Raw genomic sequence first — 17,744 nt, 5'->3', positions numbered from 1 at the left:
TTAATAGCGTTAGAAGGACTTCCAAATTCTTGAGAATCCTTTGTACAAGGTATAAATGCAAGATCTAAAATCCCAAAACTAGATTGATTAAGATTTGATTGTCTTCGAGAAGAATCAAGATTAATGATTAAAGGAAAACATAAAACATTAGATGAAGACATTCAAGTTCTTAACACCAACTCTCGTAAGAAGGGAAAGAAGACGAAGAACAATAGGAAAAGAAACTTTCATGGAAAAGGATAGTCAAAACAAAAGAAAGACTTGTCCAAAATTCAATGTTTCAGATGTGACCAATATGGACATTATGGAATAAATTGTCTTGACCGATCTAAACCTCAAGCGTCATTTTCCAAATCTGATAAATCAAATGAAAGTCATGAATCCGAGAAATATGCCTTCTATTCAGCATTGTCCAGTCAAATATCAACCAAATCAAACACTTGGATAGTTCACAGTGGATATTCAAGACACATCATTCAATATCAGTATAACTTAGAAAGCATGCAAATAGAAACAAATGAAGAAGTTACAATTGGTGATGATTCTGCACATTTTGTAAAAGGAATTGGGACCTGCACCATCAAATTGAAATCTAGAAATTCTATTCAGCTTTCTGGAGTTCTTTATGTACCAAGTATTAAAAGGAATTTAATATCTATATCTGCACTTGAAGATGATGATTATAGAATTGCATTCATGGAAGGTAAGGTACTAGCATGGCCTAAGAATTCAACCATAAAGAAGGGTCTAACAATAGGAGTACGACAAGGACTATTATATGAGCTATGCACTAAGGCAAACTTTGCACTTGTGCATGAGACTTCAGATTCAAATGAAATATGGCATAAAATATTAGGTCATATCAACTTTCGTGCCCTAACATCTATGGAAAAGTTAGTAACTGGAATGCCCAAATTAAGCCATATTCACAACAAATCATGCAAAGGTTGTGCCTTGGGGAAGAACACTAAAAAATCATTTCCTTGTAGTTTGATCAAAACCAAAGATGTGTTAGAACTAGCGCACTCTGACCTATGTGGACCCATGTCTTTACCATCCATAGGAGGGTTCCTGTACTATGTAATATTTGTTGATGAATTTTCAAGGAAGACATGGATATACTTTCTTAAGTGCAAATAATCTGAAGAGATACTTTCTAAGTTTAAAGAATTCAAAACAATCACTGAAAACTAATTAGGAAAGAAAATTAAAGCTCCGAGAACAGATAATGGGAAAAAGTACACTTCTGAAATATTTTTAGAGTTCTGCAAACTTGTTAGGACTAAGAGGGAGTTCATAGTCCCCTACAATCCAATGGAGTTGCTGAAAGGAAAAACAAAACTATTGTAGAAGTTGCTAAGGCTATGGTTTTTTATCAAATCTTGAACATGTCATTTTGGGCTGAAGCATCTCATATAGCAGTCTATATTCAAAATAGATGTCCTCATTCCTATTTGGACAATAAAAACCCTGAAGAAGCATTTTCAAGAAAGAAACCGAACATTAGTCATGTAAGGATATTTGGATGTCCTGTGTATGTTCATGTACCTAAGGAGAAAAGGACAAAGATACAACCTACTGGAAGAAAAGGAATTCTTATTGGTTTTAGTGAAACAATAAAAGAATACTGAGTCTACATACCTAAACAGAAACAGATAGAACTTAGCAGAGATGTCATTTTTGAAAAGAATATTGCTTTCAAAAGAGCCAAAACTTCAAACGAACTAGATACATATGACTTATCTCAAGAAGGGGCTCCTGCTCCTGAGATTCAGAGGGAGTACTCTGAAGACTCTTCAAATGAAACTGAGATCCTTCCTGAGACTCAAGAAGAGAGTCTTAATAATGCTAAAAGGCCACTTTGGGTAAGGAAAATTATACAAGAAAGAGATGGATTTGCAGCACCGTCACGGACTTTCCAAGAAAGCAAAAGACCTAGAAAATTGGCATACAATGCACTCATGTGTGAGAGTCCAAACCTAGAACCTTCAAATGCTACAGAAGCACTAAAACATCAAGCTTGGAAAGATGCAACGGTGGAAGAATATCAATCGATACTAAAAAATGACGTTTGGGATATAGTTCCTAGACCTAAAGGAAAATTTGTTGTTTCTTCTAAATGGCTCTTCAAAGTTAAGTATGCTACAGATGGTAGCATTGAAAAACATAAAGCTCGCTTTGTGGCTTGAGGGTTTTCTCAAAAGGAAGGAATCGACTTTAAAGAAACTTTTGCACCAATTGCCAAATATACCTTAGTTAGAGCTTTAATAGCCATTGCAGTAGCCAAAAGGTTGGAAAATTCATCAAATGGATGTAAAAACTACTTTTCTATATGAAACAATTGAGGAAGAAGTATACTTGGAACAACCAGAAGGATTTGTGACTCATGATGCTGCCTCTTATGTAGGTAAATTGAAGAGGGCTCTATATGGACTCAAATAGGCTCCCCGAGCCTAGTATGAAAGGATTGATAAATATCTTCTAAGTCTTGGATTCACCAAGAACGTGGCTGATCCAAATCTTTACTTTAAGGTAACTAAAGGTGATATGCTAATGACCTTTGATTACAGGGGAAGAACATCTCATTAATCAGTGTAAAAAAGATTTGGCTTTTGAATTTGAAATGAAGGACCTAGGCATTCTTCATCACTTCCTTGGTTTGGAAGTGCGTCAGAAGTTTGAGAATATCTTTCTGCATCAAAATAAGTATACTATTGATATTCTGAAAAGATTTGGAATGTGGGACTGTCGACCTATGTCAACACCTATGGAAACCAACTTACACAAGCTAAAGGAAGCAAGTGTTGAATCTAGACTAGTTGATCCCACTTTATATAGACAGATAATTGGGTCTCTGATGTATCTTTTAAATACTTGACCTGATATCTACTATGCTGTGAATGCATTAAATCAGTTCATGTGTGAACCTTGTGAGATTCATCTTGTTGCTTTGAAGCATATATTAAGGTATCTCCAAGGTACTATTGGGTATGAACTTAAATATGAGAATACTAGCTTGGAGTTACATGGATACACTAATTCTGATTGGGCCGGAAGAGTACATCAGGATGTTGTTTCAGCTTAGAATCAACCATGATCTCTTGGATCTGCAGAAAGCAAGCTTCAGTTGCTCAGAGTTCTACTGAAGCAGAGTATATTGCAGCAGCAATGGGAGCTAGAGAAGCAGTGTGGCTTCAAAAGTTGATTTCTAACTTGTTCTGTGAGACTATAAAACCTACCACTATTCACTGTGATAAGCAAAGTTGTATCAAGTTATCTGTGTATTCAGTATTTCATAATAGATCCAAGCATATAGAAATTCCTTACCACTACATAAGAGATATGGTGGAAAGAAGAGCTATTCAGTTGGAATATACTAAAACAGGTGATCAAATAGCTAACATTCTCACCAAGGCCCTTCCTAAAGTGAAGGTTGATCATTTCAGAAAGAAACTTGGTATGGTTGAAATGTAAGTTTATGAGATTGAGTATCAACTCTGTAAATTTGTATTATTTAATAAAGATGTTTAAAGTGTAAACTCTTTTGTCATATGTGTGACTCTATGACTTATGGGCCTATGTTGTGTACATTATTAAAAGGTGACATTTTTTGTAATGAATTGTTGATTCTAATAATATAAGGTGACGACTTTATAATTATTAGATTACTATCATGATGAATATCATGTGACTTGTTATTCATGGAAAATCATGATAGTTAAAAAAGCATGTTGAAGGATATCATGTGACTTGATATTTGTTGAAGATCAATATGTTTAAACTCATGGATATTATGCGACATAATATCTATGGATATACCATGATCTTTTATGGTAGATATCATGAGACTTGATATCTATGTACACACCATAAGTGGAAAGAATATCATGAGACTTGATTTTCTTAAATATGTCTACAAGATATTACTTTTCAAATAAGGAGAACTTATATATATGCACTTTGTCTTCCCTAGTTAAGAGGGAGTGTTAAAGTGTATAGCTTCCGTCTAACAAAACTATGACCAGCGTACATATGTATATATGTACAACAGTATGTTGTACATACTGTTGTATATATATGCATACATATCCTTGTTGTATGAGAATCAATTCACAGTTGGAACTGACGATCATATATATTCAGGGGATGATCAAAACTTATTCTTGGTTCCTTTGATTTAGATCACCATCGATCTATATTTTATATCGAGCTGCAGTCATTATGATTAGTAATACATGGTTATGCTTGTGTTAAATCTGTAAACTAATCGAGCATGATTAGTTACACCAAATTGGTGTGATTGCGAATGTCTATGTCTCCATTTGTAATGTCCCCTTTTTAGCATTCATAGCATGATGTTGTCATTAGCCTATTTCCCCATGGTCCCGCAGGCTAATCAGGACATTAAAGGGGCTTAGAGGCCATTTGGCCTAGATAGTTTCAGTTGCAGGTCTTTCTGAGGGGTTTTGAGGCAACTTTGGGCATACTTACTATTTATAGTAAGTCATCTTGGGCATGGGTGGACATCTAGTGGCAGCGGTATGTCGATGGTAATTGTTTAAAATCGGCAAGAAGACTTGTTTATCATTGATAAGATTTGTTTTGCATTGATAAAGCTATTTTATAAAGTTAAATTTAAATATTTAACTTTATTAATGCATAGACTATAGTTTGTGGGAAATATTTAAATTAAAAGAGTCTCCTTTATTTTATAACACATTGGAGAATTAAGTTACATAAAGGGAGTTATGTTTTATCCCACATTGAGAAAACGAAGGATGGAGCTCTTGTGAGAACACTATAAAAGAAATGGAAGAGCTTCTTTTAAGCATGCTTGGGAAAATCAAAGAAATTGAAAAATTTTCTGGAAATCATGTCTCAATAGTTTGAAGGACGAAATCCCTTCAAGCTGAAAATCTTGATGCCATTGAAAGATATGGTCTTGAGATTCAACAGGGTAGCAGTTTGAAAAAAGCAGATACGAAAAAGCAGCCCGAAAAAGCGGAATCGAAAAAGCAGCCCGAAAAAAGCAGAACCGAAAAAGCAAGCGGAAAAAGCAATTCGTAAAAGCAATTCAAAAAAGCGAATCCGAAAAAGCAGGCGGAAAAAGCAATTCGTAAAAGCAATTCAAAAAAGCGAATCCGAAAAAGCAGTCGAAAAAGCAAATCGGAAAAAGCAAAGCAAAAAGGGCAGCATTTAAGGAAATTATTACAGCCATCTACAACTATGTTCTTTTGTTAGTATTGCTTTTTAGGGTGTTATAAGTTTTTCAGCTGTAAGTGTGCATTATACCAGCATTATTATTGTGTAATCCATATAAATGCCAAAGTCTTGGCCATATTTCATGAGCATTGTAATTTTCATTGCAATTAAGAAGATAATAGTTGCTGGTGTCATTTAAGCAATTTAATATCATTATTTATCAGCTAGTTAGTTTGCATACCAACTATTTGTAAAAATGTCAGTTGGCTGTAGGTGTTCATTTCTCATGCTTAGATCATATATATGCACTGAATATTGTCAAAATTAGTAGCACACTCATGTTAGGTCATTGTGTAGTCCATTGTAGTCTTCTAGCACAAGATTCTCATTGATGCAAATTGAAGAAAAAGTCATTTGAAGCTAGCTGAAATACTATATCAGTCATACGTCCCTTGCATGTGAATTGTTTGATGAAATTCCTTGAGCTTTCATCAGCATTTTTGAGGCAGATTTGAGGAGGGTCATTACAGTGGTATCAAAGCTTGCTTGTAAAGTGTTTGACGAAATGTCAAACAACTGAAATATAAAGATTTTTGGTGTTTGAAGAAGTTATAACCTATTGGGGTTATTACAGTGGTATCAGAGCGGTTTTCTGCCATCATGTGGAGGTCTTATTGGGAATTTGGATTAGCCAGATAGAGAGAAAAATGTTTGACAAAATGAATGCCGGTCCAGATCAGGGAAAGGAAAGATTCTTACAATTATTAGACACCTTAGCACAGGGACAGCGATCAGCAGAGCAAAGAGCACAGGAACAGAGTCAGAGATTTGAGCTTATGATGCAAATGATGGCTTGTCAAATGGGGTTGAATGCTAATGTGGTTGGAGGAAATAATCAGAATGGTAATAATCAGAATGGGACACATAATGGAGGCGAACAAGTTGGGAACAATTTCGGTCATGCACCCCAGCAAACTAGGACAGTGAGTTCGAGGCCCATGGTTCGCACATTTCCTCCTAGAACTCCAGAGCAGCCCGTACCAGAGCCCCAGATCACTAATATACAGGACCAACTAAGGAGAGATTGGGAAGCCGGATGTCCAGATTTTATTGTTGCAATTACCTTTAGGGAGTATATAGATGTGCGGATGAAGCATATGCCACGTGGACATGACAAGAACCAGAGCTATGAGCTGCGGAAGAAAGTAGGGAAACTTCAATTACCATATTATGATGGCTCGGGGAAGTCTACAGCAAGAGCTTGGGTTCAAAGGCTTGACACATACTTTCAAATGAACCCTATGCCTGAGGAAGAAGCTATTAAGTATGCAGCAATTCACCTGGATGAGTTAGCACACGAGTGGTGGCATCATGGTATGGTCACTATGGGTCATGCACACATTACCTCATATGTGGAGTTTAAGGAGAGACTGATTGAATGTTTTGATAGGCCTAAGGATCCTACCTTCCCTATGACAGGCAGAAACTTGTATGAGGAGTTTAACAGACATGCTGATTCGATACAGGGAGACATTAGCATATCTTCAGGTAATGGTTTATCTGCATCATCTTCACAGGTAGAAGGGGTTACAGACGTGCAGGTTGAGCTAGAAGGTGATATCACAGGCACATCGGATTGTGCGATTGACACAGATAGTGATTCCAATACAGCTAGGCTGGATGAAGTTACAGCAGTTGAGGATACTGTCATGTTTGAGGATAGTACAGTTGATCAGAAAGTGAGCATTCAGGACTTTGCAGAAAGTGAGTATCAGGCACAGTTGGATGCTTCTTCACATGAGATGGAGGCTAGTAGCTCTTTACTTGGTTTGGCACGCCAGCTGAAGACAAGGGACAAGAATATTGTCACGGCTTTATCTCATCATGATAGGATAGATAGATTGATTGAGAATCACATTTGGATGATTCAACTACAGGAGAGACAGAAAGGAGTCACAACAGGTTCTTCTTGTGACGACTTACAGCAGATCAAGGAAGGCATGGAGGCAATGAAGTTGGCTCTCCAGGATTCTGAGAGACATGTGGACGAGCGTTGTCTTGAGGTGAGTTCAGTTCGGGAGTTAGCGCATATAGCAGGGACTCAGTTTTCTTTTACAGTCGGGTCACATGATGATGATATAAGTATGTCTAGCATTCACACTCCGAATTCAGAGATTGTAGACAGGTGCGTGAAGTCAGTTGGTATTGTTCACATTACTCAGGTGAGAAGTTTACTTGAATTGCCAGCTGGTTTCCGTTCATGGATTAGATGTTGTGATCCTTATCTTAGTACTTGAGATCGTTTTGACCAGAGATATCTATCATTCCTTGGTAGTAGTATCTGTTACACCATCATGGACTTGCTTAGTAGTTTGCCAGGTGTAGTTCTCATCCATGCCAGCAGCTTGTTTGATGTTGGAATTAGTTTTACACACCTGTGTTGGGCATTGTTCATATATCCAGTCGACCATTCTTGTTGGAATGGGTTGATGATCTCTCAGATATGAAAAAGTTTACAGAAGAGTCCCAAGATCTGATTATTATAGATGATACCCAAGGGGATGTTGTGGACAGTTTTGAGGACTTAGTCTCCTCAACAGTGCACTCCTTTAGACAGTGTACCAGGGGTAGAGTATAGGAGTTTGACCAGTCAGCACAATCATGTGTCTAGTCAGCTGAGAGTTTGCGAGCGAGACATTTCTATCGCTTGCGAGCATTTCGATGCTGGTCGTCAGTTGTTAGCAGTTTATGGATGGGGTTCTCCTGCTAGTGATGAGCAAGGAGGCTATCCGGATTCTAAGACAGAATTATATGCAGTTGGTAGCCGATAGAGATTATCTTATGGAGTGGGGCAGTACAGCATATGACGCATTATTGGTCAAGGAAGATGAGGTGAGTAAGCTTACTCAGCAGCTTGAGGTGACTTCTGAGATTCTTGAGAGTACACAGTTGGCTTTCGAGGAGTCACAGTTTCATTTGGCTAAGGTGACCATGGAGTTAGAGCGACTGCAGTCTTTACCAGATTCTGTACAGTCACAAGCTGTGGTGTCTGGTGATCCGCAAATGTCCATGGTCGAGGTTGATAGAGGTAGTGGAGATGAGGATATATCTATCCACGACACTAGTATTGGCATATTTGGTCCATTTCCACTGGAGGCAGGTTCAACTGAGTTGGGTGCTGCAGCTGAGCATTGTGATATGTTTGACTTGGAGGGCACAGAGATTAGTGATGTTGTTGTTGATTCTGCACTCTTGGCTATATCATCCTCTGACTTAGTTGATGATCAATCACAGTTGGTTGTATCACATTTGCAGAATGAGTCTTTGACTGGGATTGGTTCTTTTTACCGGCATTATACTATAGGATATGTTCATCGGTTTGCTTTTGATCCATGTGTTGAGGAGTTGATGGCAGACAGGTTTGGTCTGGGCTCTCGTTTTTGCTATCTACCGTGTAATGACTATTCATCATCAACAGTGCATGGCTGTTATGGTTATGAGACAGTGACCGGTGATCTGCAGAGTTGTGTTAATTGCAGTGGGTGTGCAGTGTGTGAATTCTTTGTATTTGGTGCAATTTCATGGGGAGTATTCATCGTTGTTGCAGAATTGTATTGTACATTCCACATAGGCTAGTGGGATGTGTTGATGGTATTTACTATGTTGGCAGTTTGGGTTATCTACTCTACTTGGGTTCTGATATTTCGAGAGCTTGTTTCTCATGGGTTCCTGACTTTGGAGTTTGGGTGAGTTGTATTCGCCAATTTGATTATGGATTCCTCTTGGTTCAGAGGTTGTTGCAGGAGCCTATGTTGACTGACAGCAGTATAGTTCATGACTACATTTGGGATCCAGGTGGATTGATTGGGTTGTTGTTCGACCATTGCTTGGGGACAAGCAATTTTGGGAAGGGCGGACTGTAATGTCCCCTTTTTAGCATTCATAGCATTATGTTGTCGTTAGCCTATTTCCCCACAGTCCCGTAGGCTAACCAGGACATTAAAGGGGCTTAGAGGCCATTTGGCCTAGATAGTTTCAGTTGCAAGTCTTTTTGAGGGGTTTTGAGGCAACTTTGGGCATACTTACTATTTATAGTAAGTCATCTTGGATATGGTCGGACATCTAGTGGCAGTGGTATGTCGATGGTAATTGTTTAAAATCGGCAAGAAGACTTGTTTATCATTGATAAGATTTGTTATGCATTGATAAAGCTATTTTATAAAGTTAACCTTAAATATTTAACTTTATTAATGCATAGACTATAGTTTGTGGGAAATATTTAAATTAAAAGAGTCCTCTTTATTCTATAACACATTGGAGACATAAGTTACATAAAGGGAGTGATGTTTTATCCCACATTGAGAAAACGAAGGATTGAGCTCTTGTGAAAACACTATAAAAGAAAGGAAAGAGCTTCTTTTAAGTATGGTTGGAAATATCAAAGAAATTGGGAAATTTGCGGGAGATTATGTCTCAATAGTTTGGAGGACGAAATCCCTTCAAGCTGGAAATCTTGACACCATTGAAAGATATGGTGTTGAGATTCAACATAGTAGTAGTCCGAAAAAGCAGAACCGAAAAAGCGGGCTGAAAAAGTAGTCCGAAAAAAGAGGAACCGAAAAAGCGGGCTGAAAAAGCGGGTACGAAAAAGCAGTCCAAAAAAAGCGGAATCGAAAAAGCAAGCTGAAAAAAGCGGGTACGAAAAAACAGTCTGAAAAAGCAGAACCGAAAAGGCAGGCCGAAAAAGCAGTTTCCAAAAAAGCAAAGCAAAAAGGGCAGCATTGAAGGAAATTATTATAGCCATCTACAACCAGGTTCTTTTGTTAGTATTGTTTTTTAGGGTGTTATAAGTTTTTCAGCTGTAAGTGTGCATTATACCAGCATTATTATTGTGTAATCCATATAAATGCCAAAGTCTTGGCCATATTTCATGAGCATTGTAATTTTCATTGCAATTAAGAAGATAATAGTTGCTGGTGTCATTTAAGCAATTTAATATCATTATTTATCAGCTAGTTAGTTTGCATACCAACTGTTTGTAAAAATGCCAGTTGACTGTAGGTGTTCATTTCTCATGCTTAGATCATATATATGCACTGAATATTGTCAAAATTAGTAGCACACTCATGTTAGGTCATTGTGTAGTCCATTGTAGTCTTCTAGCACAAGATTCTCATTGATGCAAATTGAAGAAAAAGTCATTTGAAGCTAGCTGAAATACTATATCAGTCATACGTCCCTTGCATGTGAATTGTTTGATGAAATTCCTTGAGCTTTCATCAGCATTTTTGAGGCAGATTTGAGGAGGGTCATTACAGTGGTATCAGAGCTTGCTTGCAAAGTGTTTGACGAAATGTCAAACAACTGAAATATAAAGATTTTTGGTGTTTGAAGAAGTTATAACCTATTGGGGTTATTACACCATTCAAAGACATGACCATTCACCAACACAACCTTTCGTATGATATGTATACTTGATCCGCCCGAGTAAACAAGGCATCGAAACCAATTAATGTAAGCACATCAAACAATCGAAGAACATTCTGAGTTCAAGAATATTATATTATCTATGTACTAACTTCTACAAATTCTAGAGTGAATCTATCCTTTGTCAATAGTGATCATACCTGCAATAAAATTGTGCATTAGTCTGCCACGAATTTGAAATTTGGCAAGAAACTTTACAATTCATTTGTTAAATGTACACTTAACACCTTATCTCCCTTTAAGCATAAAGATATTTAATTTAATTAATTCAATTAAAGTCAATGCTAGATTAGACTTTAATCGATCAAATTAAATCATTAAACTCCATTAAATGCCAAAATTCAAACCAATAACTATTCATGCCAAATTTTCGGATATAATTGCACTATCCTCTACCCATCCAAATGACTTACAATAAATAGTATGAACATAAAAGTCCAAGTGACTTACTCAAAATATTGTGTATAAACGGATCCTAAAAGACCACTGAACCTAAAAGACCACTGAAGGCAAACCACAAATAATCTAATGCACTGAGATGGAGAAAATTGAAATAGATACCCAAAGAGTCAGCTGAATAACCCTGGATCACCCTCAAAGGACCCTCTAATCACCACATTAGCCTATAGGGACCACTGATAATAGGCTAATCTCTAAAAATACTTAATTTTTAAGAAGGCACAAAAATGGAGATATTGTATCACACAAGCATCTAACAACTCTAATCCCTTTAATAGAATTTTAAGGCATCATTATTTCCCAAGTCTATCCCTACCTCACTTTCTACCTACTATGCCCCTTTTCTTATTTCTATCAACCTTTGCCCCACACTTACCAATTTTCTTAATCAACTAATGTTTATCTCCCACATGAAATTTTCCTTTATGGATTAACATTTATCTCGTCACTACCCAAATCCCATCCCCCATCAAAATATAATTAAATCCCTTATGGTGAATCCCATAAACATAGTCCACTCCAGCCTCTACATCTTCCACTGCAAATTACTTTACACATTAATCACTCTCATCAATTGCCCCCTATAGAGTGTTACATGTGTGTTTCCACAATACACTAGTGGAAATATTGTCATTGATGTCAAAGGCAATCAGGAGGTTGTCACTGATGACAAGACAACAACATATGTTAGATATATTTTTTCATTGATATCAAGAGGCAAGACAAGGCTCTCATGGATGTGCAGATGGTGATAAAAATTTGCAACAGTTAATTTATCTATTCATATTAAGTATGAACATATCAATAATAATATACCACACAAAGGGATTGCATCAATGAAGCAACTATCAAAAAGGGGATTGATATATTAGCAGCTATATATCTACCAAGTCAAACGACCATAAGCACAGAAGCGCATGAAGTAAGAAAGGAAGTTGAATTATTGATTAAAAAAACAGTGACCAGACATTTGTACCTACAAATTTATTGTTAAAACGAAGCTATAAAATATATGTTAGTGATGACCAAACACAGAGAGATTAAGAAGAAAATGATAAAAGACTCAAAGACATATATATTCTAAATATATATGAATGATAACAAAGAACTCTCCATCAGAAACATAGCAAACAGTGACAAGTCAATATGCTCCATCAGAAAGTGTTATAAAGGGTACAACTTCAATAGATAAAATGAACAGAGCAAATCATGATCTACAAATAACATTGACAAATAATAAAATGACAATCGGCTTTAATATCAGTGTTCGATGAAGATTGCAAAATGATAGAGTCAAATATATCTGCTTCATGTTTTAAAGAATGAAATGTATTGCAGAAGTCTCAGAAATGGGTATCGAACAGGCTGAAAGACGAGAATAAATTTTCTAGTCAGCAATAAGTATGGGAAGGCAAGAAGGCAAGCAACAGTAACTGTTCCTGTTGGAAGTCATACTGTGCATGTGTGAAATGAAAAGATGACATATAATGCAGAGATACATGAACCAAAAATTGCAGATTCAACCATAATAAAACTCAGCAATATAATTTCCAAGTCAGCAAGGAATCATGGTGGACAACGATTGGTATGGCAGCGCATATATATAACATCAACAGCATCATATAAGAGGCCTGATAAAATCTGAACAGCGATATGATAATCAAACTCATGCCATTGGGAGTCCTCACAACAAAGATGGTTTATCAAATATCTAATTTGTGGAAGAGCAGCGATCGCCAAATAAAAATGATGACAATGCATATTATCGTTGTATTTGAAAAATAATTGAAGTCTTGAAAGCCGGCATCCAGAGGAAACCACAATGATAACGTGAGGTATTGAGATAAAAAAAGAGGAACGGAAATGCTGAAAAGAGTAGACTGTTGGAGTTGTTGCATGATCAAGAACTGATGCAAGAGTCATTAGTGATAATAAAAGTTTGAATAAAAGTCCAGTCTATAATCAAGCGACATCCAGACCATTCCAAAATGGAAGGATACAATGACTATGCATACAGGGAATGGCAAGGTGCAGGTGTAATTAGAAACATGTCATACAATGGCTGATGGAGCCTGTTGCAAGAAGATCATCGATACACAAACAATAGCCAATAACAGCATAAGGAATAAATTATTTGAGCTGTCAATGACTTGCATATGGGAGGTTCGATAAACAAAATGGACTCAAGCAATACATTAAAGGTCTGCCGATGAATCAGGCGATTAAAAGCATTATGGATGCCAAGTTAGATCACCATGGATTAAGATCTTGCCTAGAGTCATTGAAGGTCCAAACCAAACAAATAAATATTAGCGGCAACATAATTTCATTCTATCAATTAAAGTCACCACATAAAGGAATTAATTAGAAAGAGAGGTGTGATTAAAATAGAGAGAAGATATAATTTATGTTAAAGAGGCATGACCATTCACATTGAAAAGTCACGAACTTTTATATGACTAAATAAAAATAAGGTGTGTGTCAAGTGATGAAGTAATAAATAAGATAGAGTCTGCAATAAAGAAAAGGAAAGGATATATGTATGAAAGTTAGAATAAAGAATATGTGTGAAAAGTAAGAGTAAGTTGGAATAAAGAGCGTCGAAAGAAAAACAGAGGATATATATATGTATATATTGAAATAGATTTATTTAACTGATATATATAGTGGATGTATGAGATAAGAGAAGCATTTTGTATGTACAAATAATACCATTCAAATTGGGGCAGATATACAAGATGTATTAATGAAATGAATATGCAAACATAAAGAAACATATATGCAGACTTGAAGCAAAGGCATAAAGAGAACTATAAAAAAGAAGCAATTTAATTATCCATCATCAATTGAGCAAGCAACATTAACAAGGTGGAAAAACAGTTTGTGTGTAGTGAGCTGTTGATCACGAAGACAGCAGTGGGGATTGGTGCTTCCAATAGGTCGGAGCCTGCGAAGTATGTGAGTTGGTGCTCATAAACATAGGGGTTGGGACCTCTAGTACATTGGAGTCTACAAACCAATTTGTAAAAGGACTAGTTTATATATAAAGCAATTATTTTTCATGCTTTTTCTCCCGCATTGAATTTCCACGTAAATCTTGTGTTCTTGTGTTATGTGCATAATTGTCGATTGCAGCATTTGAAGTTGTTTGGATAAAAAGTTTTAAATTGGTGAAAGTGGTTGGAATTATTATTGATCGTTGATTAATTCCTAAAGGTATTGACGCATGCCCTATAGTAATCATGCAAGTGATTCAATATGACAGCAGCACAAGAAGACACCTCTGCTCCCAATCTGATGTTGTAAAACTTCCTTGTTGTTGGGCATGGATCTCATATGCATCCTCGGCTTCGCCATTTTCTCTTTAACAATGACTTCAAAGTGCTTGTATGATTTTTATCTCAAAGGAATTGTTGCAGGAGCGCATTAATATATTTTCTTTTGCAATCACACGTCAAAAACAATGTGCATCCAAATTAATCATAATAGATTCTATTAAAACTTGGCAACACCCTTGGAGCTCACCTCTCAGTATAATCTGTTGTTAGAAAACATATTTACACCTTAGGACTTGACTTGGAAGAAGTAGTGGCATAAATTCTTTCAAGGACTTCTGTATTTTCTAGCCAATGCACGAGATAAGAACCATTCTTGAGTGTTGCACAGAAATGGATCAATAGATCAATGAAGGAAAATCTTCCTTGTAGTGGTATGAAGACTCATACATCAACCTGCTAGATCCTCATGCAAAATAAGTTGAGATTCCTCTTTTATAACACGTCCTAAAATCTGATTAGACTTCATTTTATAAGATAACTATCCATCAAGTGATATGCTAGCTCTGATCATGACTTCCCTGACCTCTTCTTGAAGTATATCATTTAGAAAAATTGTCGTGGAAAATTTGTAACTATAATGTGGAACAACTAATTATGACATCTAAATTTCAAATCATTAATTCTGGTCCAGAATTCCATTATGTTCACCTTGACAAATAATGATCCTACAAGTAAGATCTTCTAGAAATAAATATTGTGCATATGCTCACATCACTGGTTTTAGAACCTGAAGACATGTACCGTAGAAAAAAGGTTAAGTTTAGAACTCAGTACATGCCTCAAAAGCAAAGTGTCTTAATAGGGGGATTTTTCCATACTCAAGAAGACAACTCTGAAGGACAAATAATGTCCTCCAATGCCTTAATTGACATATCTTATTATAATACACAGAAAAAATGTAGGACGTAACAAAATTCTCTATATAGATCTTAACATCCCTCTGCTGTTTGTCTGTTACTCAAACAGAAAAAATAGCATATATGCTGCACAAACTGAACAATTTCTTGTGAGCATACACACCCTTGTTGAAACAGGTTATTTCAATCTTATTGTCATCTCCAAAAATCATGTTTCTGAAGCAGCAGTTACAAGCACAACCATGGTAACATAAATTAAAATTATTGGATTGAAAGGATGAAAAGAACATTTTAAAATCACGGACATATAATTATATTGGTTTCATATAAAAAATTCACAAACAATTTAACTATGAAAAAACACCTCTGGTAGAAAAGACAACTACTGTCATCTCAAGTCTAAACTCCTGGTAGCACTTTCCCTTGATAATTATATTGAATTCATATAAAAATTTCAAAAAGAATTTAACTATGAAAAACTCCTCAGGTAGGAAAGACAACTAGTGTCAATCTCAAGTTTCAACTACTGGTAGCACTTTCCCTTGAATCCATAAGCAGCCCACCCCCAAGAAAAGTGGATTTTATGAGTGTGTGATAAATCATAATACCAATGTTCAGAACTGTGAAAATGATGATCTATGCTTTGGAAGATGTCAAATGATAAATAAGCTAATTCTGATTTCTACTACTTAATGACCTTAATATTATTTAAAAAGGTAAAACTTAAGGGAAATGTTTAGATGATTTGGTGTATGATCCACCCTATGCAAGCATCAAAAAAGATATGGTTTTTTCCATTTACATTTATCTGCTTTGAAGTGAAAAATACTACCCCCATCAGGGCCCAAACATGCAAACTCTATTATCAAGTATAGATGCCTTTAGCATGAGACCAACTGAAGCTGTACAAAAGAAAAAGTGCAGCAAGCTATATATCTTGAGGATAAAACATCCAGAATATGCTAAATTATTTTCCATGGGTACTTAAGCCAGACTAAGAACTACCTTAAAGTTTGAAGTTTTTGGGAAACATAGTCCATGAGAAATGTCAAGTGTTAGCATGTTCTAATTCCAACAACTCTTCTAGAGACCATAAAGATCTTCATACTTCATCAAAATCTAGAATGAGATGCTTACCTCTTGAATGTAACGAACTATTGCTTTGCAACCTTCAATTGCTAGTTGCATTACACTCTCAAATATGTCCATTGGTAGCTTTGCATCCATCTGTGTCAAAAATGTGTTCCAACAAATGATAAGCTGATAAGCGTTGCTCCAACAATGATGAGCTAATCTCATAAAGCAATTCACTACAGTTAGCAAACTTCCCTAAATAATAAGGTTCCTTTATTGTGTTCAATTATATATTCATAATTTTAAAAAAGGACAATGATCAGTGCCAGATAACTTCACAAAGCTTAATGATGATATGAAATGATTGAATTCATATTAGATTATCTTTATGCAGGACCCTGATGTTTCAAGTTTCAACTGTGTCTTCTCTGACATAAGAAATTCTGAAATAGCTTACATCTATTATTTTCTGTAAGGAAATGAAGGGGAGTTCGAATAAATGTTACATGATGAAAATGCAGAGAAGATGAATGCCCATGGTGTTAAATATGTAACCTGATAATCTACAGGTCTGAAAGTGCAGACCGCACTTGACCTTCTTACCATAAATATCATAAGTGCTGCATTGGATTATATACTCTTCTTGAGAGCCAGCAACTTCTTAGGAGTTGTTTGATAAAAGTTAACTAATCTAACACATTGTGTGTGTTAGTGATTGTTATGACTTTCCTTGCGGATTGCCAACTTCTAGTAGGTTATAAATGCTGACTTAGGAAAGGACATGTCGGACATGTCCCTTTGAGGGACATATCCTTTAGTGTTGATATTTAAGAAGGTTATTATTGTAGTTTTGAGGACACACAATTACATTTCAGTCTGCTCCTTCAAGCAACAATATCCAGCAAATATATATAGCAGAGATACTCCCATTTCAGATCAGATCAAAGGTAAATCATTCCTCCTTGCATCAGAATTTGAGAAGTTCAGTATTCACCACATAAAGATTGTTGATAACTCTGATCAAAAGCATAGAATTAGCAGATTATTTACATGGTATTAGAGCTCCAGTAGTCGAACCTAGGCTCTGCAAAATTCAGTTATCAAACTTCATATATATCTAGCAACTATCTCCTATCTTCAATGGCATACACAATCAGACCCGAGGACAGGTTTGATGGGAAAGAACACCTTGAAGCCTGGAAATTCAGAATCATGATGATTCTTGAAGAGAATGATGTAAGACAATTCGTTGATAAAGCATCCAAACAACCACCAGTTGAACCTCATAAATCCATCTGGAGCAAAGGAAATAGGAAAGCAATTCAAA

General features: G+C 36.1%; 1 protein-coding gene across 4 annotated transcripts in view; it reads right to left on the bottom strand.

The window, feature by feature from the left end:
* Nucleotides 1-17,744, bottom strand: part of RRP41 (3'-5'-exoribonuclease family protein) — a 196,411-nt gene that overhangs the window by 20,695 nt on the left and 157,972 nt on the right. For all 4 annotated transcript variants that reach the window (XM_089832721.1, XM_089832727.1, XM_089832736.1 and 1 more), the window contains one exon: nt 16,481-16,570. In XM_089832721.1, the coding sequence (XP_089688847.1) occupies nt 16,481-16,570 (90 nt within the window). The remainder of the gene's footprint in view (nt 1-16,480; nt 16,571-17,744) is intronic.

The sequence above is a fragment of the Cupressus sempervirens genome, chromosome 1, assembly GCF_028749045.1.
Source record: "Cupressus sempervirens isolate cs-2001-9-10 chromosome 1, ASM2874904v1, whole genome shotgun sequence".
Taxonomy (NCBI): domain Eukaryota; kingdom Viridiplantae; phylum Streptophyta; class Pinopsida; order Cupressales; family Cupressaceae; genus Cupressus; species Cupressus sempervirens.
The sequence above is the reverse complement of the archived record's forward strand: the minus strand, read 5'-3'. Positions and strand labels throughout refer to the sequence as shown.